Below are 25,649 nucleotides of genomic sequence, written 5' to 3' on the forward strand. Positions count from 1 at the left end.
CTCGAGGAATTTATCTAGGGGTGTAGCAAGCATTTTGACCGGCCAGTTTTTTTGCAAAAATTTTTGGAACTAGGTCATGAAAATGATAATCTACATTTTTTCAAATAAAATGTAGGTTTAGCTAATTTTTTTTCATTTCCAAGAGAACTAAAGTAGAAAAAGCACCACAACATTTGTAGAGCAATTTCTCCCGAGTAAAACAATACCCCACATGTGGTAATAAACAGTTGTTTGGACACACGGCAGGGCTTAGAAGGGAAAGAGCGGCATTTGGCTCTTGGAGCTCAAATTTAGCAGGAATGGTTTGCGGAGGCCATGTCGCATTTGCAAAGCCCCAGAGGTGACAAAACAGTGGAAACCCCCAACAAGTGACCCCATTTTGGAAACTATACCCTTTGAGGAAATTATCTAGGGTATAGTGAGCATTTTGACCCCACAGGTTTTTTGCAGAAATTTTTGCAAGTAGGCTGTGAAAATGAAAATCTACATTTTTTCAAATAAAATGTAGGTTTAGCTAATTTTTTTTCATTTCCACAAGGACTAAAGGAGAAAAAGCACCATAAAATTTGTAAAGAAATTTCTCCCGAGTAAAACAATACCCCACATGTGGTAATAAACGGCTGTTTGGACACACGGCGAGGCTGAGAAGGGAAAGTGCGCCATTTGGCTTTTGGAACTCAAATTTAGCAGGAATGGTTTGCGGAGGCCATGTCGCATTTGCAAAGCTCCTGAGGGGACAAAACAGTGGAAACCCGCAACAAGTGACCCCATTTTGGAAACTACACCCCATGAGGGAATTATCTAGGGGTAGAGTGAGCAGTTTTACCCCACAGGTTTTTTACAGAACTTATTGTAACTAGGCCGTAAAAATGAAAATCTACATTTTTTCAAAGAAAATGTAGGTTTAGGTATTTTTTTTTCATTTCCACAAGGACTGAAGGAGAAAAAGCACCACAACATTTGTAAAGCAACTTCTCCCGAGTAAAATAATACCCCACATGTGGTCACAAACATCTGTTTGGACACACGGTAGGGCTCAGAATGGAAGGAGCACCATTTGGATTTTGGAATGGTTTCTGGGTGTCATGTCGTATTTGCTGAGCCCCTGTAGTACTAGTACAGTGGAAACACCCCAAAAGTGACACCATTTGGGAAACTGCACCCCCTGAGGAATCATCTAGGGGTATAGTGAAAATTTTGATCCCAAAGGTTTTTTGCTGAATTAATTAGAATTAAGCCATGAAAATGAAAAATATTTTTTTTTCCAACAAGATGTAGTTTTAGATACACATTTTTCATTTTTACAAGGAATAGAGAAGAAAAAGCACCCCAACATTTGTAAAGTAATTTCTCCCGAGTACGGTAACACCCCATATGTGGTTATAATCGACTGTTTACATATATGGGAGCATTCAGAAGAAAAGGAGCGGTATTTATCTTTTGGAGCGTAGATTTTGCTGGAATGGGTTGCAGATGCCATGTTGCATTTGCAAAACCCCTGATGTACCAAACAAAAGTGACCCCGTTTTAGAAACTACACCCCTAAAGGCATTTATCAAGGGATGTAGTGACAATTTAGACTCCACAGGTGTTTTTCAAAAATGAATACGCAGTGGATGGTGCAAAGTGAAAATTGCAATTTCTCCACTGATCTGCCCATTCACCGCACAAGATGTTGTGCCCCTAGAGAATCTTACCCCATAAATTGTTAAGCGGGTTCTCCCGGGCATGGTAATGCCTTACTTGTGGCCATAAATTGCTGTTTGGGCACACTGTAGGGCTAAGAAGGGAAAGACCGCCATTTTGAGCATGGATTTTGCTTGGTAATAGTTCTGTTTGGGGTTTTGCTGGTATTTCAGCTTATAATGTGGTGGCATATGTAATCTGTGCGGAGTATATCAGGGGTATATGTAATCTGTGCGGAGTATATCAGGGCATAATAGGAGGGTATAATCATGGGGTAAATAATACAATTATCCATAGATGTGTGTTACGATATGAAGCGATCCGTTATGCGCAGGCCGGCGTCACACTGATAAACGGTTTTCTTTCTTATCCCTCCTTTGTAACGCTCTGCACCTTTTGGGGACTTTTTCTCCTTCGTAGTTTGGGAAATATAGCTGGGAAAGTTTTGCGCTGATATAATACGGGCGCCCTCGCTTCCAGCGGATGTGCTATGTCCATTCCCTTTCCTAGTTCCTAAATACTAGGGCCCTGAAACTGAAGGAATGTTCCCCTCCGGCCTGCGCATTGAGATGTTTTTTCATCACCGCATTACTAGTGCCGTAACTTTTTTATTTTTCAGTTGATTGAGCGGTGTGCGGACTTGTTTTTTGCGAGACGGGCTGTAGATTTTATTGGTACCATTTTAGAACACATACGACTTTTTGATCACTTTTTATTTCATTTTTTGGTAAAGGAAATTACCAAAAACAAGCAATTCTGGAATAGTTTTTTATTGTTTTTTTTTCTCTGCATCCACAGTGCGCCCTAGATTACATGTTAGCTTTATTCTGCGGGTCCATACGATTACGGCGATACCAAATTTATATAGTTTTTTTTATGTATTGCAGCTTTTGCACAATAAAATCACTTTTTTTATAAAATCATTTGTTTTCTCTGTCGACATATTCTAAGACCCATAACTTTATTATTTTTGCGTGCACAAAGCGGTGTCAGGGATTATTTTTTGCGGCACGGATTGGCGTTTTTTATTAGTACTATTTTGGAGTAAATGTGACTTTTTGATCACTTTTTATAGCATTTTTTGGAAGGAGATGTGACCTAAAAACAAAGATTCTGGCGCTGTTTTTCATGTTTTTTTTTTACCGCGTTCACCGTGCGGGATAAATTACATAATAGTTTTGTAGTTTGGGTCGTTACGGACGCGGCGATACCAATTATGTATAGTTTTTTTTATTTTTACGGTTTTTCCCATAATAAAATACTTACTATGGGAAAAAAGTCAGTTTAGCTTTATTTTTATTTGAAATGTGTGTGTTTTTATTGTTTTACCACATTTTTATTTACTTTTTTTAACTTTTTTTACTTGTCCCACTAGGGGACATGAGAGCCTGATGCCCCGATCGCTACTCTAATACACTGCACTACATACGTAGTGCAGTGTATTAGCGCTGTCAGTTATTCACTGACAGCAAGCCTATGAGGACTCGCCGCAGGCGGGTCCTCATCGGCTCCCGTACAAGGCAGACTCGGACGCCATTTTCTGGCGTCCGATTGCCACAGCAACCCAGCGATTGCATCACTGGGTTGCCGATCGGGTGAAAACCTATCAGATGCTGCGCTCTATTGAGCGCAGCATCTGAGGGGTTAATCTGCCGGATCGGAGAGTAGCTCCTGTCCTGGCAGTTACAGGAGGGTGCCAGCTGTATAATACAGCTGTCCCCCCGCAGTGATAGTGCCGGCTCTGCTTCTGAGCCCGCACCATCACTGCGCCGTATATATACGGCGCTTTGCGGGAACCACCTCCCGACAGCGCCGTATATATACGGCGTATGTCGGGAAGGGGTTAAAATCAGAAAATCCTCAGTGATTCTAATTCTTGAGTTGCCCTATGTGTAAATCTGTTCATTTCATTCAGCTGTATCTTAGTCACAGTGGTTTCTGGGAAAGCTGTGTGACAAACTGTTTAAGCCCAGTGTGTACCTAGCAGCAACACTACAGGCTAACCCTGCTTTCATTTTACAGTTCGGCCAAGTTCACACGTAGCCGATTTGTTGCGGAAAATTTCCAATGAAAGCTGCAGCGGAATGTCCGCACCAAATCATGCAGATTTTGGGGTTCATCTCTCTGCGGATTTCATTCTAGTGTCTAAAAAACCCACTATTCTCTACTCCCCTGGCACTCCCATGGTAAAGCTTCCCTAGTCCTCCTGGCCTCCAGCGATCCTTCAGTCATCGCAGGGGCTGAGGACGTACGGAGACCAGTGTGGTACAGAGAAAAGTGGATTTTTGTGCTCACCGTCAAATCTTTTTTTTGTTTAATTCATTGGATGACACAGATCCCTGCTTTCTCTTTGTTTTCTGGTCCCGGGACCTTTGCTTCTGGTTGTCTTTTTTTTTTTTCTTCCCAAGGACCATAGACGTTGTTGTAGTTGTTTTTATCTTATTTTACTGCTTTTGTACAAACTGATTAATCTGGTTTCTGTGGGAGGAGTGTGGTCTAGTGTCCGCCTCCTAGTTGCAAGGTCCTGTCTATTCTGCTATGAATTCAATAATTAAAAGATTTTGCGAAGAATACAAAAATCCATTTTTTTCCCCTATTAACCTACATAAGGGAAATCTTGATCTAATGTATGAACTTTCCGCAGCAGAAATGGAAATGTTGCAGATTGTAAATAATCTGCACCCTAGGTCAGTTTTTGCGCGGAAAATTTCTTCTATATGTGGATGAGATTTTTTTGAATTGTATTCACTTTGCTGCTACTGTATTCTACTGAAGATTTTCCAGAAAATCCTCAGCAAATCCGCTACATGTAAACATATAATTTAAGGAACACTACAGTCAAAATTTATTTCAGTTATGCCTGAAGTGTTCCTTTTTAATGAAATCTGTTACCAGGACAAACCCTCTTTAACTTAGTCTGGCATTTAAAAAATGTTTTAAGAAAAGCAACCCAGTCCTTCCTGTCTTAGAAGAATGTTAGGTATGTGATCATATTCCATTGTGTAATACATTATAATTACTAGAACCTGAATAGAGGATGAACCATAATGTGCATTTTCACAGACAATAGCAGTTGGTCTGCCGGCTTCTTGTTCCAGCCCTCAGTTGCAGTACCTGTACAGGGCCTGGATGGGAGTGGAGGTGATAAAACCCCTTTAACCCCCTATTGATTATCCCGAGCTGTGTTCATTCAACAATAAAAGGACAATCCTGTTTTGAACTAACACAGCTCGTGACTGCAGATGAATCCCACGTAAGGCTGTAGCTCAGGCTAGATCATGGCTAGAGCTGTGATCCTGGTCTTGTTTTAAAGATAAGAATCTAGCAAGTAAAAGCAGATGGAAGTGGCAGCTTTCATTTCTGTCTATGTAAAGAGCAGAGGGGACCAGTGGGGGAAATGCTGACAGCAGTGGAGGGAATCTGTGATCTTTCTCCTGTCCCTGTATGGTATCAGAGGAGGGGTAACATGAACTTTTGTACATGTTATCACCCCCTTATCAATCGTAGAGCATACTTGCTCTCTGATTGTGACATATATATTTTATAATCACTCCTGTGCACGTAATTAGGCTGTTAACTCCACAAATAATTAAAATAATGTTGAATTTATTTATTTTTTAAATCCGAAGTAAAAAATAAACACAATTTATATCTACACATCAGTAACAACCCCTACTATAAAATTAAAATGTAATTCATCCCGCACTGTAAAAAAACAACTAAAAAATAATGCCAGAATACCTGTTTTTCTCTTCATCTCGTCTCCCAAAAACAGGTATAAAAAGTCAAATGTACCGTATAATGGTACCAATGAAAACTAGAAGTAATCCCGCAAAAAACAAGCCCTCACACCGCTCCAAAATTAAAAATGGTATGGGTCTTAGAATGTGGCGACACAAAAACTATTCTGTAAAAAAGAAAAAAGTATTTTTATTGTGCAAAAGTAGTAAAACATAATAATGAAATATATACATTTTGTATCGCAGTAATCCTAACAACTCGTGGAATAAAATTATTATAATTTATACTGCACAATAAACGCTGTAAAAATAAATTCCAAAAATCTACGGCGAAATTGCTGTTTTTTTTCCCATTCCCTTCCAAAAATATTAAAAGTTCTTCAATGCATTATATGTACACCAAAAATGAAAACGACAACTCATCCCAAAACTTCAGTCTCATACAGCTACAGTGATGAAAAAATAAGAAAGAAATGATCCCTGGAACACCGAGGGCAATTTTTTTTTGCTGGTCCTTAGGGCCAAATTCAGTTATGGCACTTAAGGCACCTGAGTTATGTGCCAACTTTTATATGCTTGAGATATAAATGAAAAATCGACAAAAAAAAGTGACCTTTTCAGGATGTTTTTTCCAATGACACTGTTAGGGTATGTGCACACGACCTCTTTTCAGGCGTAATGGAGGCGTTTTACGCCTCGAATTACGCCTGAAAAGACGGCTCCAATACGTCGGCAAACATCTGCCCATTACTTGCAATGGGTCTTACGATGATCTGTGCAGACGAGCTGTCATTTTACGCGTCGCTGTCAAAATACGGCGCGTAAAATGATGGCTCGTCAAAAGAAGTGCAGGACACTTCTTGGGACGTTTTTGGAGCCGTTTTCTCATAGACTCTATTGAAAACAGCCGTAAAAACGCAGCGAAAAACGCGGGTTACTCAAAAAACATCTGAAAATCTGGAGCTGTTTCCCCTGTTTTCAAATCCACAGCATGTTTATTCTGTTCTCAATGTTCACTGCGGAAGTCACCCTTTTTAATGTAGAGGGGGAGGGGGGGGGAGATCTGCAGCAAAGTCCACATGTAACAAGTGCAAATTGTGCTGCAGAAATGCTCTGGAAAGTTTGCAACAAATCTGCTACGTATGTGTTTACGTCCTAGCTATTGATATCTGTTTATCCCAGATTGTGAAATTTAAAGGGGGTTTCCAGTCTCTAAAAATTTATAGCCTATCGTTAAGATAGGCCATCAATAGCTGATCGTTCGGGTCCGACTGATGAGACACCCGCCGATCAGCTGGTTTTTAAGTGGGTGCAGCGCTTATACAAGTGTTGCTTCCCCTTCATTTCTACTTGCTCACTGTGAATCGTCTTGGCAGATGGCCTATCCTGAGGATAGGCCATCAATTTTTAGGGACTGGAAAACCCCTTTAAAAGGAAATCATAAAAGTAATCATTTTTCGGGAACCATATCAGGACAAAGTTCTGCTGGCCCAGAAGGTTTTCTTTACAACTTAGGTTTTTCTACTGATTCGATGATATTATGGTCTTCTTTTTGTACTTGACACTATAGACCTGTATGACATATTAGCTGTTGTTGTATCTCTCATTCACTATAAGGCCTTATTTACACGAACATGTTAAACGTCTGTGTGACGGCTGTTGAAACAACGACCGTCACACGGACTCATATAATTCAATGTGGTCGTTCACACGGCCGTTGTTTCAACGCACTGTGTGAAGGGTTTGTAAGAAAATAGGACATGTCCTATTTTTTCACACTTTACGCATCCCTCCATAGACTCTAGTCTATGGGGGATGCGTGATATCGCATCCCGCAGCGCAGAGCACGGATGCACCTTGGACATGAAAAACGGCCGTTTTTCACGTCCGAGATGCGCAACGCCCATGTGAATCTAACCTTATAGTGATTGCACATTCTAGTGACGCTTAACCCTAATAAGCACCCTCTTGGTTGCTATGTCCAATGATAATATCTGACACAACATATTAATCATGGGTTTATACTTCACTTTACAAACAGGTCATGTGTTGACTATATTATCATAGACATTGCTCTAACACGCTGAAGAAGCCGCTCACTTACAGTTCGGCTCTAATGCTTTTCTTTAATATTATGATTTAGAGAGAGATTTTTAGGAACAAATGATCTCATTGATACTGGGTTGCAGCTATTGCTTGATCATTTTTTATTTATAATAATGATGTAAAAATTATTTTATTTTTCCATTTTAAAAGGAAAACATTTCAGGTTATAAAAGCCGCTCCAAGGAATCCCTGGCAAAGCAGGAAAGCAATGATGAGAAGGTAACAATGGCCTTTGCTGACTGTCATACTGCTGCTTGAGGAAAAATCATTAGGCTACTCATTAAAATATGGATCTATAAACTTTTTCACTACAGAAGGCAGATAATAAAAAAAGAAAGTTTTTAACAAAACTCTGTCTAGAAAAAGTCATCCTGATTGAGCCACAGACCGTCAGATTATTGCTACCAACCTTCCTAAGTACAAGAGCGTGTGCCCTTTGGAAATAATTGCAGTGGTGGACTCGGACTTGTGAAGTTCTAGGGACACTTGCCAGATAAGCTCTATGCATTCACTGCTATTTACTTTGGTCTTCAAAGTGATTTAAGTCTTGACTTTGCATTGCTTTATCTTTGCTCACTGGGTTTTAGATCAGATTCTTGTTCACAGCGGCATAAACATTTATATAAGAAACAGATGAAAGTTTTTTGTTGCACTGCAGAAACCGTTTCCAACACCCACTCCATTGTAATGCTGGAAAGATCAGTAGGAAAGATGTGAATTGTGTTTGATTTTCTGGATTTATTTAAAGTTTATCTATTACCTGCAAATAGTGGATAAAGCCTTTTTGGAACTATAAAAAAATATTCATTCGTTATCTATTATAAACGTTATCTAATTGTAGGGGGATTCAGTAAGCGTTATAGGATATTCATATGATATTTATTCTTTCCCCATTTTAATATAAGTGAAAATCGACCATACCTTAAAGCTGGTAATACACATAAAAATGCTGTCACTTCAGTTGAGCATCCATGTGCACAATCTTATGTATATGGGGGTCTCCCGACTCTCCCCTGACAGCTGATGTCATGGGCAAAAAGGAATGAGGCATCTTGGACTTTAATTGGTATTCCAACGGTATATAAGGCGCTGCAGGAGGGGTCTAGCAGCCGCTTATTCCCCTCTCCCCATTGAAATAAACATGCACACTGGGCCGAACAGAAACTCGTGTTTTATGGTATGTTTACAGCAGAGCATCTCGATATTTTTCTACTAGGGCCTCAGAAGTCAGAACATGATAATGACTGTGATCTCGGAGCCTCACAATTGGTCGTAGTCCATACCAAAACTTTTAGAAATTACCTCAATTTATCTTAAAATGTGTCTCTTGAACCGAGTAGAACATTTAAAATTAGCACAAAAGGAGTCAATGATGTTGCTAAATCAGAAATTGCTGCAACCATAGGAAGGCTTGTGAAACATAGTCATTTCTGGCAAAATTTCCTCCCCAGCTGTGTTTACCAAGAACTGGGAAGCGCTTCATCAGTTTGAGATGCACTAATTTAGAGAATACACTTACTGCTTTTTAAAAAAAACCTCCGGTATTTTTCTGTTATGTCCATAGAGACTTGTTGGAAGGTAACATGGGTTGGGATCCAGGAGCTGGGATTCGTGAGCTGGGATCCAGTGATTTTCCGAGCACTGTGCCCCTTTTTAAGCTTTGAGATTTCCAGATCTCGGCAGTAATGTTGGTGCAGCAGCAATAGAAATGCCTTATCATTACAGCCCATTGATTGTTATGGCAGCAATAAGGATCTAAAAGGGGAAAAAAAGTACAGAGCTGGGAGGTGCACTAGGGGCCCCATTGTTTTAGCAATCTGCAGGGGGTTCAGTTTCATGGATCTCTACCCATTATATATTTGGTGTTGTCTGTAAGACCTATCAGAAGACTCCTCAAATTGGAGGATGAAAACTGTTAACATTATAATGAATAAAATCAGTCTGTACACATTTTTAGTTTTTTTTGTAGAGTAATGTAGTTCTAATATTTACATTTTTCTATGTTACAATTTTTTTTATTTTATTTAAAGGATATTGAGGAGACTCTAATTAACGCTGATACAGCCAATGATGAGTCCACAAACTATGAAGAAGATTTTGAAGTAAGTAACTTGACTTTAATTTTGTTGTTTTTTTTCCAGCTTTTTGATACTGTGAAATGTTATAAAAGCTGAACGTTTAAAAATAAGGCTGGGTTCACACGAGCATGTTACGTCAGTAATGGACGGAACGTATTTCGGCCGCAAGTCCCGGACCGAACACAGTGCAGGGAGCCTGGCTCCTAGCATCATACTTATGTACGACACTAGGAGCACCTGCCTCGCTGCAGGACAAATGTAAACATACTGTAATCATGGTTTCAGTACGGGTCAATAGTTCCACGGAGAGGCAGTGACTCCTAGCGTAGTACATAACTATAATGCTAGGAGCCCGGCTCCCTGCAGTGTGTTCGGTCCGGATCTTGCGGCCGAAATACGTTCCGTCCATTACGGACGTAACATGCTTGTGTGAACCCAGCCTAAGTGTAATTTGAATAGTTTGTGAGCTATTATCCATGTAGACATGTTTGTGAGCTATTACCCATGTATACATGCTTGTGTGCTATTACCCATGTATACATGCTTGTGAGCTATTACCCCATGTATACGTGCTTGTGTGCTATTACCCATGTATACATGCTTGTGAGCTATTACCCATGTATACGTGCTTGTGTGCTATTACCCATGTATACGTGCTTGTGAGCTATTACCCATGTATACGTTCTTGTGTGCTATTACCCATGTATACGTGCTTGTGAGCTATTACCCATGTATACATGCTTGTGAGCTATTACCCATGTATACATGCTTGTGAGCTATTACCCCATGTATACGTGCTTGTGAGCTATTACCCCATGTATACGTGCTTGTGTGCTATTACCCATGTATACATGCTTGTGAGCTATTACCCATGTATACGTGCTTGTGTGCTATTACCCATGTATACGTGCTTGTGTGCTATTACCCATGTATACGTTCTTGTGTGCTATTACCCATGTATACGTGCTTGTGTGCTATTACCCATGTATACGTGCTTGTGAGCTATTACCCATGTATACGTTCTTGTGTGCTATTACCCATGTATACGTGCTTGTGTGCTATTACCCATGTATACGTGCTTGTGTGCTATTACCCATGTATACGTGCTTGTGAGCCATTACCCATGTATACGTGTTTGTGTGCTATTACCCATGTATACGTGCTTGTGTGCTATTACCCATGTATACGTGCTTGTGTGCTATTACCCATGTATACGTGCTTGTGTGCTATTACCCATGTATACGTGCTTGTGTGCTATTACCCATGTATACGTGCTTGTGTGCTATTACCCATGTATACGTGCTTGTGTGCTATTACCCATGTATACGTGCTTGTGAGCTATTACCCATGTATACATGCTTGTGTGCTATTACCCATGTATACGTGCTTGTGTGCGATTACCCATGTATACGTGCTTGTGAGCTATTACCCATGTATACATGCTTGTGAGCTATTACCCATGTATACATGCTTGTGAGCTATTACCCCATGTATACGTGCTTGTGTGCTATTACCCATGTATACGTGCTTGTGAGCTATTACCCATGTATACGTGCTTGTGAGCTATTACCCATGTATACGTTCTTGTGTGCTATTACCCATGTATACGTGCTTGTGTGCTATTACCCATGTATACGTGCTTGTGAGCTATTACCCATGTATACGTTCTTGTGTGCTATTACCCATGTATACGTGCTTGTGTGCTATTACCCATGTATACGTGCTTGTGTGCTATTACCCATGTATACGTGCTTGTGAGCCATTACCCATGTATACGTGTTTGTGTGCTATTACCCATGTATACATGCTTGTGTGCGATTACCCATGTATACGTGCTTGTGTGCTATTACCCATGTATACGTGCTTGTGTGCTATTACCCATGTATACGTGCTTGTGTGCTATTACCCATGTATACGTGCTTGTGTGCTATTACCCATGTATACGTGCTTGTGTGCTATTACCCATGTATACGTGCTTGTGAGCTATTACCCATGTATACGTGCTTGTGAGCTATTACCCATGTATACGTGCTTGTGTGCTATTACCCATGTATACGTGCTTGTGTGCTATTACCCATGTATACGTGCTTGTGTGCTATTACCCATGTATACGTGCTTGTGTGCTATTACCCATGTATACGTGCTTGTGAGCTATTACCCATGTATACGTGCTTGTGAGCTATTACCCATGTATACGTGCTTGTGAGCTATTACCCATGTATACATGCTTGTGTGCTATTACCCATGTATACATGCTTGTGAGCTATTACCCCATGTATACGTGCTTGTGTGCTATTACCCCATGTATACATGCTTGTGTGCTATTACCCATGTATACGTGCTTGTGAGCTATTACCCATGTATACATGCTTGTGAGCTATTACCCATGTATACATGTTTGTGTGCTATTACCCATGTATACATGTTTGTGTGCTATTACCCCATGTATACATGTTTGTGTGCTATTACCCCATGTATACATGCTTGTGAGCTATTACCCCATGTATACGTGCTTGTGTGCTATTACCCCATGTATACACGCTTGTGAGCTATTACCCATGTATACATGTTTGTGTGCTATTACCCCATGTATACATGCTTGTGAGCTATTACCCCATGTATACATGCTTGTGAGCTATTACCCATGTATACATGCTTGTGTGCTATTACCCCATGTATACATGCTTGTGAGCTATTACCCATGTATACATGTTTGTGTGCTATTACCCATGTATACATGCTTGTGAGCTATTACCCATGTATACATGTTTGTGTGCTATTACCCCATGTATACATGCTTGTGTGCTATTACCCATGTATATATGCTTGTGTGCTATTACCCCATGTATACATGTTTGTGTGCTATTACCCATGTATATATGCTTGTGTGCTATTACCCCATGTATACATGTTTGTACTTTGTCTGACGTTTAGGATTATGCTGATGACTTTGAAGATGAGAGTGAAGAGAAGACTGCAGACAAAACACCGGAACCCAAAGCCGTCCCCAGGAATGCTGAAGTAGAGGAGATTCAGAAGGCCATTCTCTTGGAGAATGAAAGCATAGCTGCAGTCCCAGCTGTACACAAACACAAAGCATACGATCATCAGGATGATGAACAAAGCACTGAAGGTTTTCATGTTTTTTTGTGGGATTTCTTGTGTTCGTGAATTCCTTATTCAGCAGTTCCTTTTTTACTTCTATTCGTGATACTGCCCACTTCATATAGGAGAGATCTGATGATAGAGCAGAGAAGACACTCTCCATAACTTCACGGTTGCTGGCTTCCAATAATAGAAGTATATGGGGAATTGCCCTATATGCTATTCTCTATTATTTAATTAGAGGTTCGCTTTAAAGGGGTTTGCCCATGAATAGAAGATGTGGAACCTCACTAGGCTATGGCATAACTTCAAATTGAATATTTATTCATTTTGGATTTATCGCTGAAGACTGGAGCAGTTCCTTGCCGAGCACCATCCTTACGGGGTCACTCCATGTTGATCCAGTCGGAGTGGTGAGCTAATTCAGTCCCATTGTTTTTTTCTTTTATGTCTGTATGCCATAACTTACTGATTGGTGGGGTTCGGACTCTGGACTCACCCACAAAACAAGGAAGTGGCTGCAGCGCTAATAAAGCACAGAAGCCTTTCTTTGTATTTTTTTCCCCTGCACAGCGTCACTTCCAATCTGCAACTCGGCCCCATTCAGTTTTTGCAGTTCTGTGCACAGGGCCTGGACAGGAGCAGCGTCGTTCAGGGAAAATCCCAAAGGGGCCTTGGCCCGTTCTCTGTATGGAAAGTTAGAAGTCCCAGTGATTAGACCCCACCAATCAATAGACCAATCTAGCCTTTAAAGCGAACCTCTAATTACATATTAGAGAATAGCATATAGGACAATTCCCAATGTACGTCTATTATTATTACTGTCTACATTTGCATATGCTCATTATAGACTTAACTTTGTGTTTGTCTCAAAGCACCTCATTATATGAAGATCTTTTAAATCGAATGACCCACAATTTCTAATACCGAGGTGTATTCTGCCAGTAAAGGATGTCATTGAAGGGATTTGCACCAAACTTTAAAAAAAAGTCGCATGCCTCTGTGCTGTTTTGCACTTTTTGAACATGGAACTCTCTTTGGAGTCAGAAAATCAGTTCTATGCCTACTATCAATAAATGTGGCCTAAACTACCGTACGTCTCTTTGGGGACCATGCCCACAACTTTGTTGCACATCACACTGCTTTGAATGTATAGGCCAATGTTCACTTGAAAAAAAGCTCTAGTAGGGGGTACGCCTTCGTGATTAACAGCCACAGCATTGCCATAGGTTCAGTGCATGAACTGCCTTGCGATAGGGATTCAGCATGTCACTTTACAATAAACTTTGCACATGGTACCTATTGCTCAGTTCATACATACTCTGCCATGCAGTGGACAGAAATGACAATAGATAAGACCTGATCCTAATTCATTTCCATATCATTTATAATATATATAATCATTTATAATATAATACCGTTTTAATTTTATCTCCACTTTTTGTCTTTTATTATAACCAATGCTGAATGATGCTCTGTGCTTATATAAATTGATCAGATACCAGCATCCCCACATTCAGGTGGCACATTGGAGATAATAATAGATTATTCGGCTGCAAAAATAAAATCTATAACCATTCTAGATGTGGAACATATCTTTCTCATATGTTTTGGGGCACCATTTTTATATTGGTGCAATATTGTGCAGCCTTTTGGGAATAGTGAATAGTAACAGCTGCACCTTTCTATGTAAAATGTAATGCCAACATAACAAAAATGTATACCGGTTAAAGCAAAGTGGGTACTAGGAACTAATATGAAATATTTCTGTCAAAGTCACGAGGCACCATTTTATATGGATTCATCGTTTACTTTTTGTGAATTCTTTAAATTCTATTCATTGTATTAAACAGATCATTCTATCCCACCTTGTATGACATATTTAATCATTTTATTAAATTAAGATTTTTATGACTTAATTTTGATATCTCTGTGCTTTACCAGAGTTGTACTATTGTTTAAATATAATGTTTTACTATTACTATCATCGTTAAAACGTTATCTTCATATCTGTATTTCTTAGGGCGAAATTCAACTCCAAGGATGAGCGCTCATCGTGGTGTATTCATAGATTTTGGATCTGCAAAACAACGTCAAGTTAGTGGCCAAATTTCAAACAAACAGAAGTATGTATAAATAACTTTTTACTGTATTTAGACACACAAATGTAAAGGGGGTGTATACTATGCCAGGCATCCTGCCGAAAAGGACATTTGGGAGGAGTATTGTGTGGAGATCCCGTCCTGCTCTCTAAGCCAATCAACATTTCTGAGTACAGTCCAGTTGTTACTAAATATTACATAATGACAGACATCCGCTCACAGTTAACAGCTTGGAAAACAGGCACACAGTATACAGTCCCCCAAAATATGGTTCTGAGAACTGTATAGTGGGAGCTCTTTGCACCCGGTAGTTTAACTTTATTGGTATCTTATAGATGTCCTTGCTTAAAGGGGACTTGTGAATTGGTCATATAAGTTAAACTGGTTAACTGACCTAAATAGTGCTGTCTCCCTTATTCCAGTGCTGTTTGAACCCCCCATTCCGGAGATATGGTCCACTGTTGTGTTAGCTCCCTATCTGCTAATTTGCTGTAGTTAGCCAACGGGGTGGTGCCAGCTTCCCTGGCTCTAATGCTGACCAATCAGTGCGACACAGCTTGAAGGTAGTTCACACCCTGTTGGTTAACTACAGCAAATTGGCATATAGAGAGCCAACACAACAGTGGCCATATCTCTGGAACGAGGGGGTTCAGTGAGAAAAAAAAAAAACCGCGCTGGAATTAGGGAGACAGCGCTATTCAGGTCAGATAACCAGTTTAACTTATATGACCTAGTGACAGGTCCACGTTAATGTCTCATTGCATTCACCCAAAATTTTAAATTGATTATTAAGTAAATATATGATTATTTTACTTACAGAAATACTAACAATTTGCTGGTTGTAGTAGACATTTTTGCAAAAGTAACAGGAAATGCAACCATATTGGTTTTCACCTTTCAATCAGTTTCTCAGAATCCAGAAGTGGTGATTTACTACAAGTTGCTGAGTAACCAATTCAAAAGTAACAACCAATATGGCTGCTGTCACTTTCGTAAAAATGTCTGTCAGGTTGCTTTAACACCCGGAATAAGCAGCGTACTACACTATACCATCCAGTAAAACAAACAGAAACCTGACAAAACCTATTATGATATGTTAGATCCCATTGACTTATAAGGGATGTGTCATATCTATCCTTTAAAAATGGCAGTCATGACGCCAGTGTGAACAAAACCTAATGAGTTAACGATTGATGAGCAGCTTTTAAGCATTGAATAGGAAGTCATTGTACACGTCTGCTAGACAATTCCTCAGTTTTGTGTTACTTCTGTTTTTAATATGTCTGGCTGTATATTAAGTATATTTATATTTCACTATTTAATTTAAGAAAGCGCAGTTTGGAAATCCTCCGGCTCATCGACTTAGATTTTTCCTCCACTTTTTCTTTAATGGACCTGCCTCCTGTAAAAGAGTATGAAATGTACATCCGGAATTTCGGAAAGACCAATACGAAGCAGGTATATTGTAGATTATGATTCACTGTATAACTGATACAACAAAATTGTGCTCCCACAATATAGGAATTTTTTTTTATGGATTCACTGAAGTGATATATGAGTAAAATGTAAGTTTATTTAGATAACTCTCTAAAAACAGGGGTACAATCACCACTGTGACAAAAGCCCCACCGTGTGTATAAAAACGTATTAAACAGTAAACTACTGAGTCCTGATACCATTGCGAACCCTCTATGACTCAGTATGTTTATAACCGATATCAAACCGGAATCAGCATATAACCATGGGCATAACAGTAGTATAAACCTTGAAACACACTAGTGCCCGCGATAACCGCACCTGGAACTCCCAGTGTTAAAGGATACAACAATTCACACTGTCCCCAATGCTACAATTCCTCACTAACACGACCCTACGTGTTTCTTGTACTTATCATCAGGGGTCTGTACTTGGTCACTCTGGCCGGGATGCCAGCGATATTAATTCAACAGCAGATATTCTGCTGTACACCACGGAAGCATGCTCGCATTGATATCAGCGGCATGCTTCCGTGGTGTACAGCAGAATATCTGCTGTTGAATTAATATCGCTGGCATCCCGGCCAGAGTGACCAAGTACAGACCTCTGTGAATTATTGTATCCTTTAACACTGGGAGTTTCCAGTGTTAAATAAAGAACAATTATAAAGAACAATTAATATATGGAGCTTTCAAAGGGAGAGAATTATGATCGCTATAGACAGATACATGCTCGCAACCACTATAAATGATGCTGTGTGGTCATACCAATAATTTATGCAGCTGTCTTAACAAAAGGACTGTAGATATGGGTAGGCAACCTAAATGGTCACTGACCTTTTAACAAACTTTGCATAAATCAATAATACAAGCATATATAAGAAACTTTGTAATGTAACTTTTTTGAGAAAAATTTATCTTTCTCTACTTATTAGGCACTTCTCCCTCTGCCTCCTGCACTGACCATTCACTCTCAATTCACTGCTGAAATTTGTCCTGAGAGACAAGACATATTATCAGCTCACTGAGGAATCAGGTTACATGCTACCCATAAAAGTCTATGAGAAGGGGAGGGGAGGGGTGGAGGAGGGAGCAGAAGCAGAGTGAGCGAGAGGCAGGGAGACACACAAATGCTGCTGCAGCTTCTAGTGTTTTATCTAACCCCAGTGCTGGATTTTCAGCTACACTGATCGATACTGTTGTATGATTTCCTTCATGTTGCTGCTGTTTCTATATATGTGATAGATTCAGATGGGATAGGGATATGTATGCTGTGTATAGAAGACATAATAGCCGTTAGGCTCCACTCACTAGCCCTGGGAAAACGGAGAATTAGAGAGAGCCGGTACGAAAACTGCTAAAAAATGTAGAATACAAGTCTCATAATTTGTCAGAAATAGTGTTATTCCTCATGTAAAAACATATGAGAGCTTATTCTGAAAAGTCATTTGAAAGGTTAGGTACGCTTTAACAAATATTTTTGTGCTGATTAATAATATGTACCCCGTCAGTTGGAACATATATGGTTTGCACATTAAATATGTCCTCGGTCGTTAATGGTAATGACTATGATGGTAGCATTTACTTACCTATTGTCCAAGAAAGAATATTTGAGGACCAATGTAAAGTTGCGACCGCTGCAGCCCCTTCAAAACAGCTGATCGTCAGACCCCGACTCATCAGCTATTGATGGCCTATCCTGAGGATAGGCCATCAATTTTTAGTGGCTGTAAAACCCCTTTAATTAGATGTGCTTTTTTTGTTATTTCAGGCTTATGTGCAGTGCAATGAAGATGCTGTTGACCGAGAAATTCAAACGGAAGAAATTGATATTGAAGAAAAGTGGACTCAGCATCCAGGAGAGGGCGCTGTTGTGTGTGGAGGTAGCTTAATATAAAAGTTTTTGTTAAAGAATTTAATTTATAACATATTGTACATACTGAAGTAAACTGCGCCTGTATTAATCTGATGGCAGGATAGGGCTAGGTTTTTTTGATTGACTATTAGCGCCTTCTTTGGTTTGATCTGCTCTCCCTGGTGAAAGTCTATAGCCCGTACACAGCTAAACATACCTCTCTGAGGAGATCTGGAGAAAGGTGATCAGAGCCAAAGGTACACAGCGCTCTGCTGATTGCTGCTGGCCCTTTATTGTGGCGACCGGTGGGGATCTCCGTTTCTGGACCTCCTCCAATCAAAACTTGACATGTTGCTATGACGTCAGAAGTTTTTTTTTAAAACAACAGTTACTCTATAATAAATTTGGGCAGCAACCTCTAATTTGGAAACAAGGACTCTTTGAGAATGGTGGGGCTCCCAGTAGTTGGACCCACTATTATGGATTGTCTAATTCACATGATGTGTGAGTGGTAGGGTGCAAACGCTACTTGAATTTATTTTGTTCTACTTCCTTGTAAAATATTCTATATGCAAGAGATAAGTGTAAAATGTTAAATCAGTCAATGAGATTTATAGAAAGTAGTTCTTTGCACGCTGTTTAGAACAGAGAGGCCCTTCAGTTTTACACTTTTCTTTACACTTGCAGGCCACAGACATGATGCTGTACAAGATAAGGGTGTTGTAACCAAGGTGGATTCACAGCGACTGACCACGTTCCTTCGTTCTGCCTGTCAGGTTGGTCTTGGACTTCCTTAAATGTTCTAAGCCTTCAAGTGCGCATTTTGCTAAATGTTTTACAGTAAAAAAAAATCCAGTTTCTTTTTCCTTTTTGTTTTATTTCTGAAAGTTTGCAAACATATAATAATTGTAGTGAAATGTTTCTGATACCTTCTTTTTTACTTTGTCATTTGTGTCTCTATTTATAGGTTATCACGGTTCTGCTAGAAGAGAATCGTTCTGAAAAGCAATCTAATTACCAGGTTCAGTCTGAAGACCCTTGCCTGTCCATCAGTGAGAGCTGCTTCCATTTAAATACCACCCTCCCTTTTCTCCAAGGTAATTGGCAGTTCCTTTTATTATTTCTGCTTGCATATTAAAACAGGAGGCACATGTTTGAGAAGCTAAATCTGCACTGAGAAGCATTGACACATATCGTATATATCTTTATGTAATAATTCTTATTCAGTGACCAGCACAATGTAGAATGGGGGCCGTCTGGTGTTTGTAAAGGCTTATGAGGAAGACTTTTATTGATGGTTTTAAAGGGAATGTGTCACGAATTAAACCTTTTTTTTTTTTTTAAAGGGAAGGTGTCACGCATAAAAATTTTTTTTATAGGTTTTTGCATTTAGTATGTTATTAAAATCAATTTTATTTATTTGTGTTTTACTTTTTTCTTTTTTCTTTCTTTTACTTCACTATGGGGGCTGCCATTTTTTTTTCCATCTCTGTATGTGTCGATTAACAACACATACAGAGATGGAATACGGCACATACATCCCCATAGAGAATGCGAACGGGAGCCGTTCCATTCACTATGGCGTACGCCGTCTGTGTGGGAGCGCCGCTCCCACACAGTCCAACAGGAAGGTCTTTGGCAGAGCGACGTCCGGTGCCATTTTCAGTTGGTCCGGAAGCCGCGGCCGGACAGTAAGATGACTACTTCCGGTTGCGGCTTCCGTCCATATGTTCAGAAGCAAGGACTAGGATCAGAGGGAGCGGAGGCAGCGGCGGCGGCAGGAGCAGGTAAGTTATGTTTGTTTATGTTCGTGTTATACTGTGTGATTACCACTGTATCTAATATTCCTACACTGCATTCTTTCAAAAAATGGTAGTGTAGGAGGTTTGAACATTCAATCCCCTCCTTTCTCCTGGCACTAGCCAGGATAAAGGAGGTGGCATTGTTTGAGCACACTAGAGCGAGTGTGTCTTCTCCAATTTTGCAGCATAAAGCAATGAGGTTGCTTTACCACATGCCAATGCTGCAGTTTTGGGAATTGCTCCCTCTAGTGACCAGCACATGGAAATGTTATAAATTAGAATCTCATTTATAATATTTCCTGACTTGTGAAAAAATTAGAACAATGTGTAATCATTTTATATACTAATAGTTTAACTAAAAAAAAATATATATATTTTTCTAGCGACACATTCTCTTTAAGTAAGTTACTTATTTCTATTATATTTTTTACGTTTTTTGCTGTATTTTTTTTTTTCTTCCATATGGTAGAAAAGTATTAAAAATTAAATAATAATTTGACATATTTTCCTATGTTGGCCACCAGAGGGAGCACTTCCCAGAATTACAGCAAGGTGAATAAGGCAAAGCAACCTGACTCACAGCTGCAGATAAATGTGGGAGGAAATCTCACCCCCCCCTCCTACAAGCCAGGAAAAGATGTTTTCAAATGGCTAAGCAGTGTCTGGCTGTCATTTTTGGTGTGATTCTGCAGCTGGCAGAAGCTATAGGACACACTAAAAGGCTAAGGGTATGTTCACACTCTTACTAAACAAATGGAAAACAGCTCCTGATTTTCAGCCATTTTTTAATCAAACTCGCGTTTTTGGCGACGTTTTTGGAGCTGTTTTTCTATAGAGTCAATGAAAAACGGCTCCAAAAACGTCCCAAGAAGTGATATGCACTTTTTTTGGCGGGCGTCTTTTTACATGCCGTTTTTGGAAAACGGCCGCGTAAATGCCCCGTCGGAACAGAACACCGTATTTCCCTTTGAAACCAATGGGCAGATGTTTGTAGGTGTTCTGCTTCCAATTTTTCAGCCGCTTTTCGGGACATTTACGGCCCGAAAAACGGTTGAAAACATTGCGTGTGAACATACCCTTAGAATAATGAAAGGGAAGTGAATGACTTTTCAGTTGACAGGTTCACACGGCGTGTATTTGACACATTTTTTTTTTTGCGCATTTTACGTGCCAAAATCCACATAAAAAAACGCCTGATTATGCTTTTTATTTACATAATTGGTAAAGTGCGCTGCTAGTACATACAACGCGCTTTTTTACACACGCGTTTTTAAAAAACACGTTGTGTAAATAAAGAAATGTTGAGTCAATGGGAAAGTGAGCCGCTAGTTTTTTTTACGCAAGCGGTTTAAAAAACGTGTTGCGTAAAAAAGAACAGTGGGTGGGGTTGTGTGTGGCGTAGTTGCATGTTTAGGGGGAGTTTGTGTGTGTGTGTGTGTGTGTGTATGGGGGGGTGCTCGCCTCTGATTCTTCAAATCAGCTGATAAGCGGATATGAAGGATCAGCAGCGCCCGTGCATATGCCGCTGCACGAAAATAGGGCACAGCTCTGCTGTGCACACTACACACACACACACACACACACACACACACACACACACACACACACACACACACACACACACACACACACAGCTCTGCTGCGCGAGCGCACACACTCTGCTCTGCTACACAGACACGCACTCTGCTCTGCTACACAGACACGCACTCTGCTCTGCTACACAGACACGCACTCTGCTCTGCTACACAGACACGCACTCTGCTCTGCTACACAGACACGCACTCTGCTCTGCTACACAGACACGCACTCTGCTCTGCTACACAGACACGCACTCTGCTCTGCTACACAGACACGCACTCTGCTCTGCTACACAGACACGCACTCTGCTCTGCTACACAGACACGCACTCTGCTCTGCTACACAGACACGCACTCTGCTCTGCTACACAGACACGCGCTCTGCTACACAGACACGCGCTCTGCTACACAGACACGCGCTCTGCTACACAGACACGCGCTCTGCTACACAGACACGCGCTCTGCTACACAGACACGCGCTCTGCTACACAGACACGCGCTCTGCTACACAGACACGCGCTCTGCTACACAGACACGCGCTCTGCTACACAGACACGCGCTCTGCTACACAGACACGCGCTCTGCTACACAGACACGCGCTCTGCTACACAGACACGCGCTCTGCTACACAGACACGCGCTCTGCTACACAGACACGCGCTCTGCTACACAGACACGCGCTCTGCTACACAGACACGCGCTCTGCTACACAGACACGCGCTCTGCTACACAGACACGCGCTCTGCTACACAGACACGCGCTCTGCTACACAGACACGCGCTCTGCTACACAGACACGCGCTCTGCTACACAGACACGCGCTCTGCTACACAGACACGCGCTCTGCTACACAGACACGCGCTCTGCTACACAGACACGCGCTCTGCTACACAGACACGCGCTCTGCTACACAGACACGCGCTCTGCTACACAGACACGCGCTCTGCTACACAGACACGCGCTCTGCTACACAGACACGCGCTCTGCTACACAGACACGCGCTCTGCTACACAGACACGCGCTCTGCTACACAGACACGCGCTCTGCTACACAGACACGCGCTCTGCTACACAGACACGCGCTCTGCTACACAGACACGCGCTCTGCTACACAGACACGCGCTCTGCTACACAGACACGCGCTCTGCTACACAGACACGCGCTCTGCTACACAGACACGCGCTCTGCTACACAGACACGCGCTCTGCTACACAGACACGCGCTCTGCTACACAGACACGCGCTCTGCTACACAGACACGCGCTCTGCTACACAGACACGCGCTCTGCTACACAGACACGCGCTCTGCTACACAGACACGCGCTCTGCTACACAGACACGCGCTCTGCTACACAGACACGCGCTCTGCTACACAGACACGCGCTCTGCTACACAGACACGCGCTCTGCTACACAGACACGCGCTCTGCTACACAGACACGCGCTCTGCTACACAGACACGCGCTCTGCTACACAGACACGCGCTCTGCTACACAGACACGCGCTCTGCTACACAGACACGCGCTCTGCTACACAGACACGCGCTCTGCTACACAGACACGCGCTCTGCTACACAGACACGCGCTCTGCTACACAGACACGCGCTCTGCTACACAGACACGCGCTCTGCTACACAGACACGCGCTCTGCTACACAGACACGCGCTCTGCTACACAGACACGCGCTCTGCTACACAGACACGCGCTCTGCTACACAGACACGCGCTCTGCTACACAGACACGCGCTCTGCTACACAGACACGCGCTCTGCTACACAGACACGCGCTCTGCTACACAGACACGCGCTCTGCTACACAGACACGCGCTCTGCTACACAGACACGCGCTCTGCTACACAGACACGCGCTCTGCTACACAGACACGCGCTCTGCTACACAGACACGCGCTCTGCTACACAGACACGCGCTCTGCTACACAGACACGCGCTCTGCTACACAGACACGCGCTCTGCTACACAGACACGCGCTCTGCTACACAGACACGCGCTCTGCTACACAGACACGCGCTCTGCTACACAGACACGCGCTCTGCTACACAGACACGCGCTCTGCTACACAGACACGCGCTCTGCTACACAGACACGCGCTCTGCTACACAGACACGCGCTCTGCTACACAGACACGCGCTCTGCTACACAGACACGCGCTCTGCTACACAGACACGCGCTCTGCTACACAGACACGCGCTCTGCTACACAGACACGCGCTCTGCTACACAGACACGCGCTCTGCTACACAGACACGCGCTCTGCTACACAGACACGCGCTCTGCTACACAGACACGCGCTCTGCTACACAGACACGCGCTCTGCTACACAGACACGCGCTCTGCTACACAGACACGCGCTCTGCTACACAGACACGCGCTCTGCTACACAGACGCGCTCTGCTACACAGACGCGCTCTGCTACACAGACACGCGCTCTGCTACACAGACACGCGCTCTGCTACACAGACACGCGCTCTGCTACACAGACACGCGCTCTGCTACACAGACACGCGCTCTGCTACACAGACACGCGCTCTGCTACACAGACACGCGCTCTGCTACACAGACACGCGCTCTGCTACACAGACACGCACACTCGGCTCTGCTACACAGACACGCACACTCGGCTCTGCTACACAGACACGCACACTCGGCTCTGCTACACAGACACGCACACTCGGCTCTGCTACACAGACACGCACACTCGGCTCTGCTACACAGACACGCACACTCGGCTCTGCTACACAGACACGCACACTCGGCTCTGCTACACAGACACGCACACTCGGCTCTGCTACACAGACACGCACACTCGGCTCTGCTACACAGACACGCACACTCGGCTCTGCTACACAGACACGCACACTCGGCTCTGCTACACAGACACGCACACTCGGCTCTGCTACACAGACACGCACACTCGGCTCTGCTACACAGACACGCACACTCGGCTCTGCTACACAGACACGCACACTCGGCTCTGCTACACAGACACGCACACTCGGCTCTGCTACACAGACACGCACACTCGGCTCTGCTACACAGACACGCACACTCGGCTCTGCTACACAGACACGCACACTCGGCTCTGCTACACAGACACGCACACTCGGCTCTGCTACACAGACACGCACACTCGGCTCTGCTACACAGACACGCACACTCGGCTCTGCTACACAGACACGCACACTCGGCTCTGCTACACAGACACGCACACTCGGCTCTGCTACACAGACACGCACACTCGGCTCTGCTACACAGACACGCACACTCGGCTCTGCTACACAGACACGCACACTCGGCTCTGCTACACAGACACGCACACTCGGCTCTGCTACACAGACACGCACACTCGGCTCTGCTACACAGACACGCACACTCGGCTCTGCTACACAGACACGCACACTCGGCTCTGCTACACAGACACGCACACTCGGCTCTGCTACACAGACACGCACACTCGGCTCTGCTACACAGACACGCACACTCGGCTCTGCTACACAGACACGCACACTCGGCTCTGCTACACAGACACGCACACTCGGCTCTGCTACACAGACACGCACACTCGGCTGTGCTACACAGACACGCACACTTAGCTGTACTACACAGACACGCACACTTGGCTGTACTACACAGACACGCACACTCGGCTGTACTACACAGACACGCACACTCGGCTGTACTACACAGACACACACACACACACACACTTAGCTGTACTACACAGACACGCACACTCGGCTCTGCTACACAGACACGCACACTCGGCTCTGCTACACAGACACGCACACTCGGCTCTGCTACACAGACACGCACACTCGGCTCTGCTACACAGACACGCACACTCGGCTCTGCTACACAGACACGCACACTCGGCTCTGCTACACAGACACGCACACTCGGCTCTGCTACACAGACACACACTCGGCTGTACTACACAGACACACACACACACACTTAGCTGTACTACACAGACACACACACTCGGCTCTGCTACACAGACACACACACTCGGCTCTGCTACACAGACACACACACTCGGCTCTGCTACACAGACACACACACTCGGCTGTACTACACAGACACACACACACACACTTAGCTGTACTACACAGACA

General features: G+C 42.9%; 1 protein-coding gene across 1 annotated transcript in view; it reads left to right on the forward strand.

The window, feature by feature from the left end:
- The window catches only part of DYNC2I1 (dynein 2 intermediate chain 1), a 67,631-nt gene that overhangs the window by 12,177 nt on the left and 29,805 nt on the right, over positions 1-25,649 (forward strand). The window contains exons 6-13 of the mRNA XM_075827411.1: positions 7,683-7,751; positions 9,563-9,634; positions 12,545-12,743; positions 14,739-14,841; positions 16,146-16,275; positions 18,064-18,175; positions 18,835-18,923; positions 19,115-19,244. Of these exons, the coding sequence (XP_075683526.1) occupies positions 7,683-7,751; positions 9,563-9,634; positions 12,545-12,743; positions 14,739-14,841; positions 16,146-16,275; positions 18,064-18,175; positions 18,835-18,923; positions 19,115-19,244 (904 nt within the window). The remainder of the gene's footprint in view (positions 1-7,682; positions 7,752-9,562; positions 9,635-12,544; positions 12,744-14,738; positions 14,842-16,145; positions 16,276-18,063; positions 18,176-18,834; positions 18,924-19,114; positions 19,245-25,649) is intronic.

The sequence above is a fragment of the Rhinoderma darwinii genome, chromosome 5 (assembly GCF_050947455.1).
Source record: "Rhinoderma darwinii isolate aRhiDar2 chromosome 5, aRhiDar2.hap1, whole genome shotgun sequence".
NCBI lineage: Eukaryota > Metazoa > Chordata > Amphibia > Anura > Rhinodermatidae > Rhinoderma > Rhinoderma darwinii.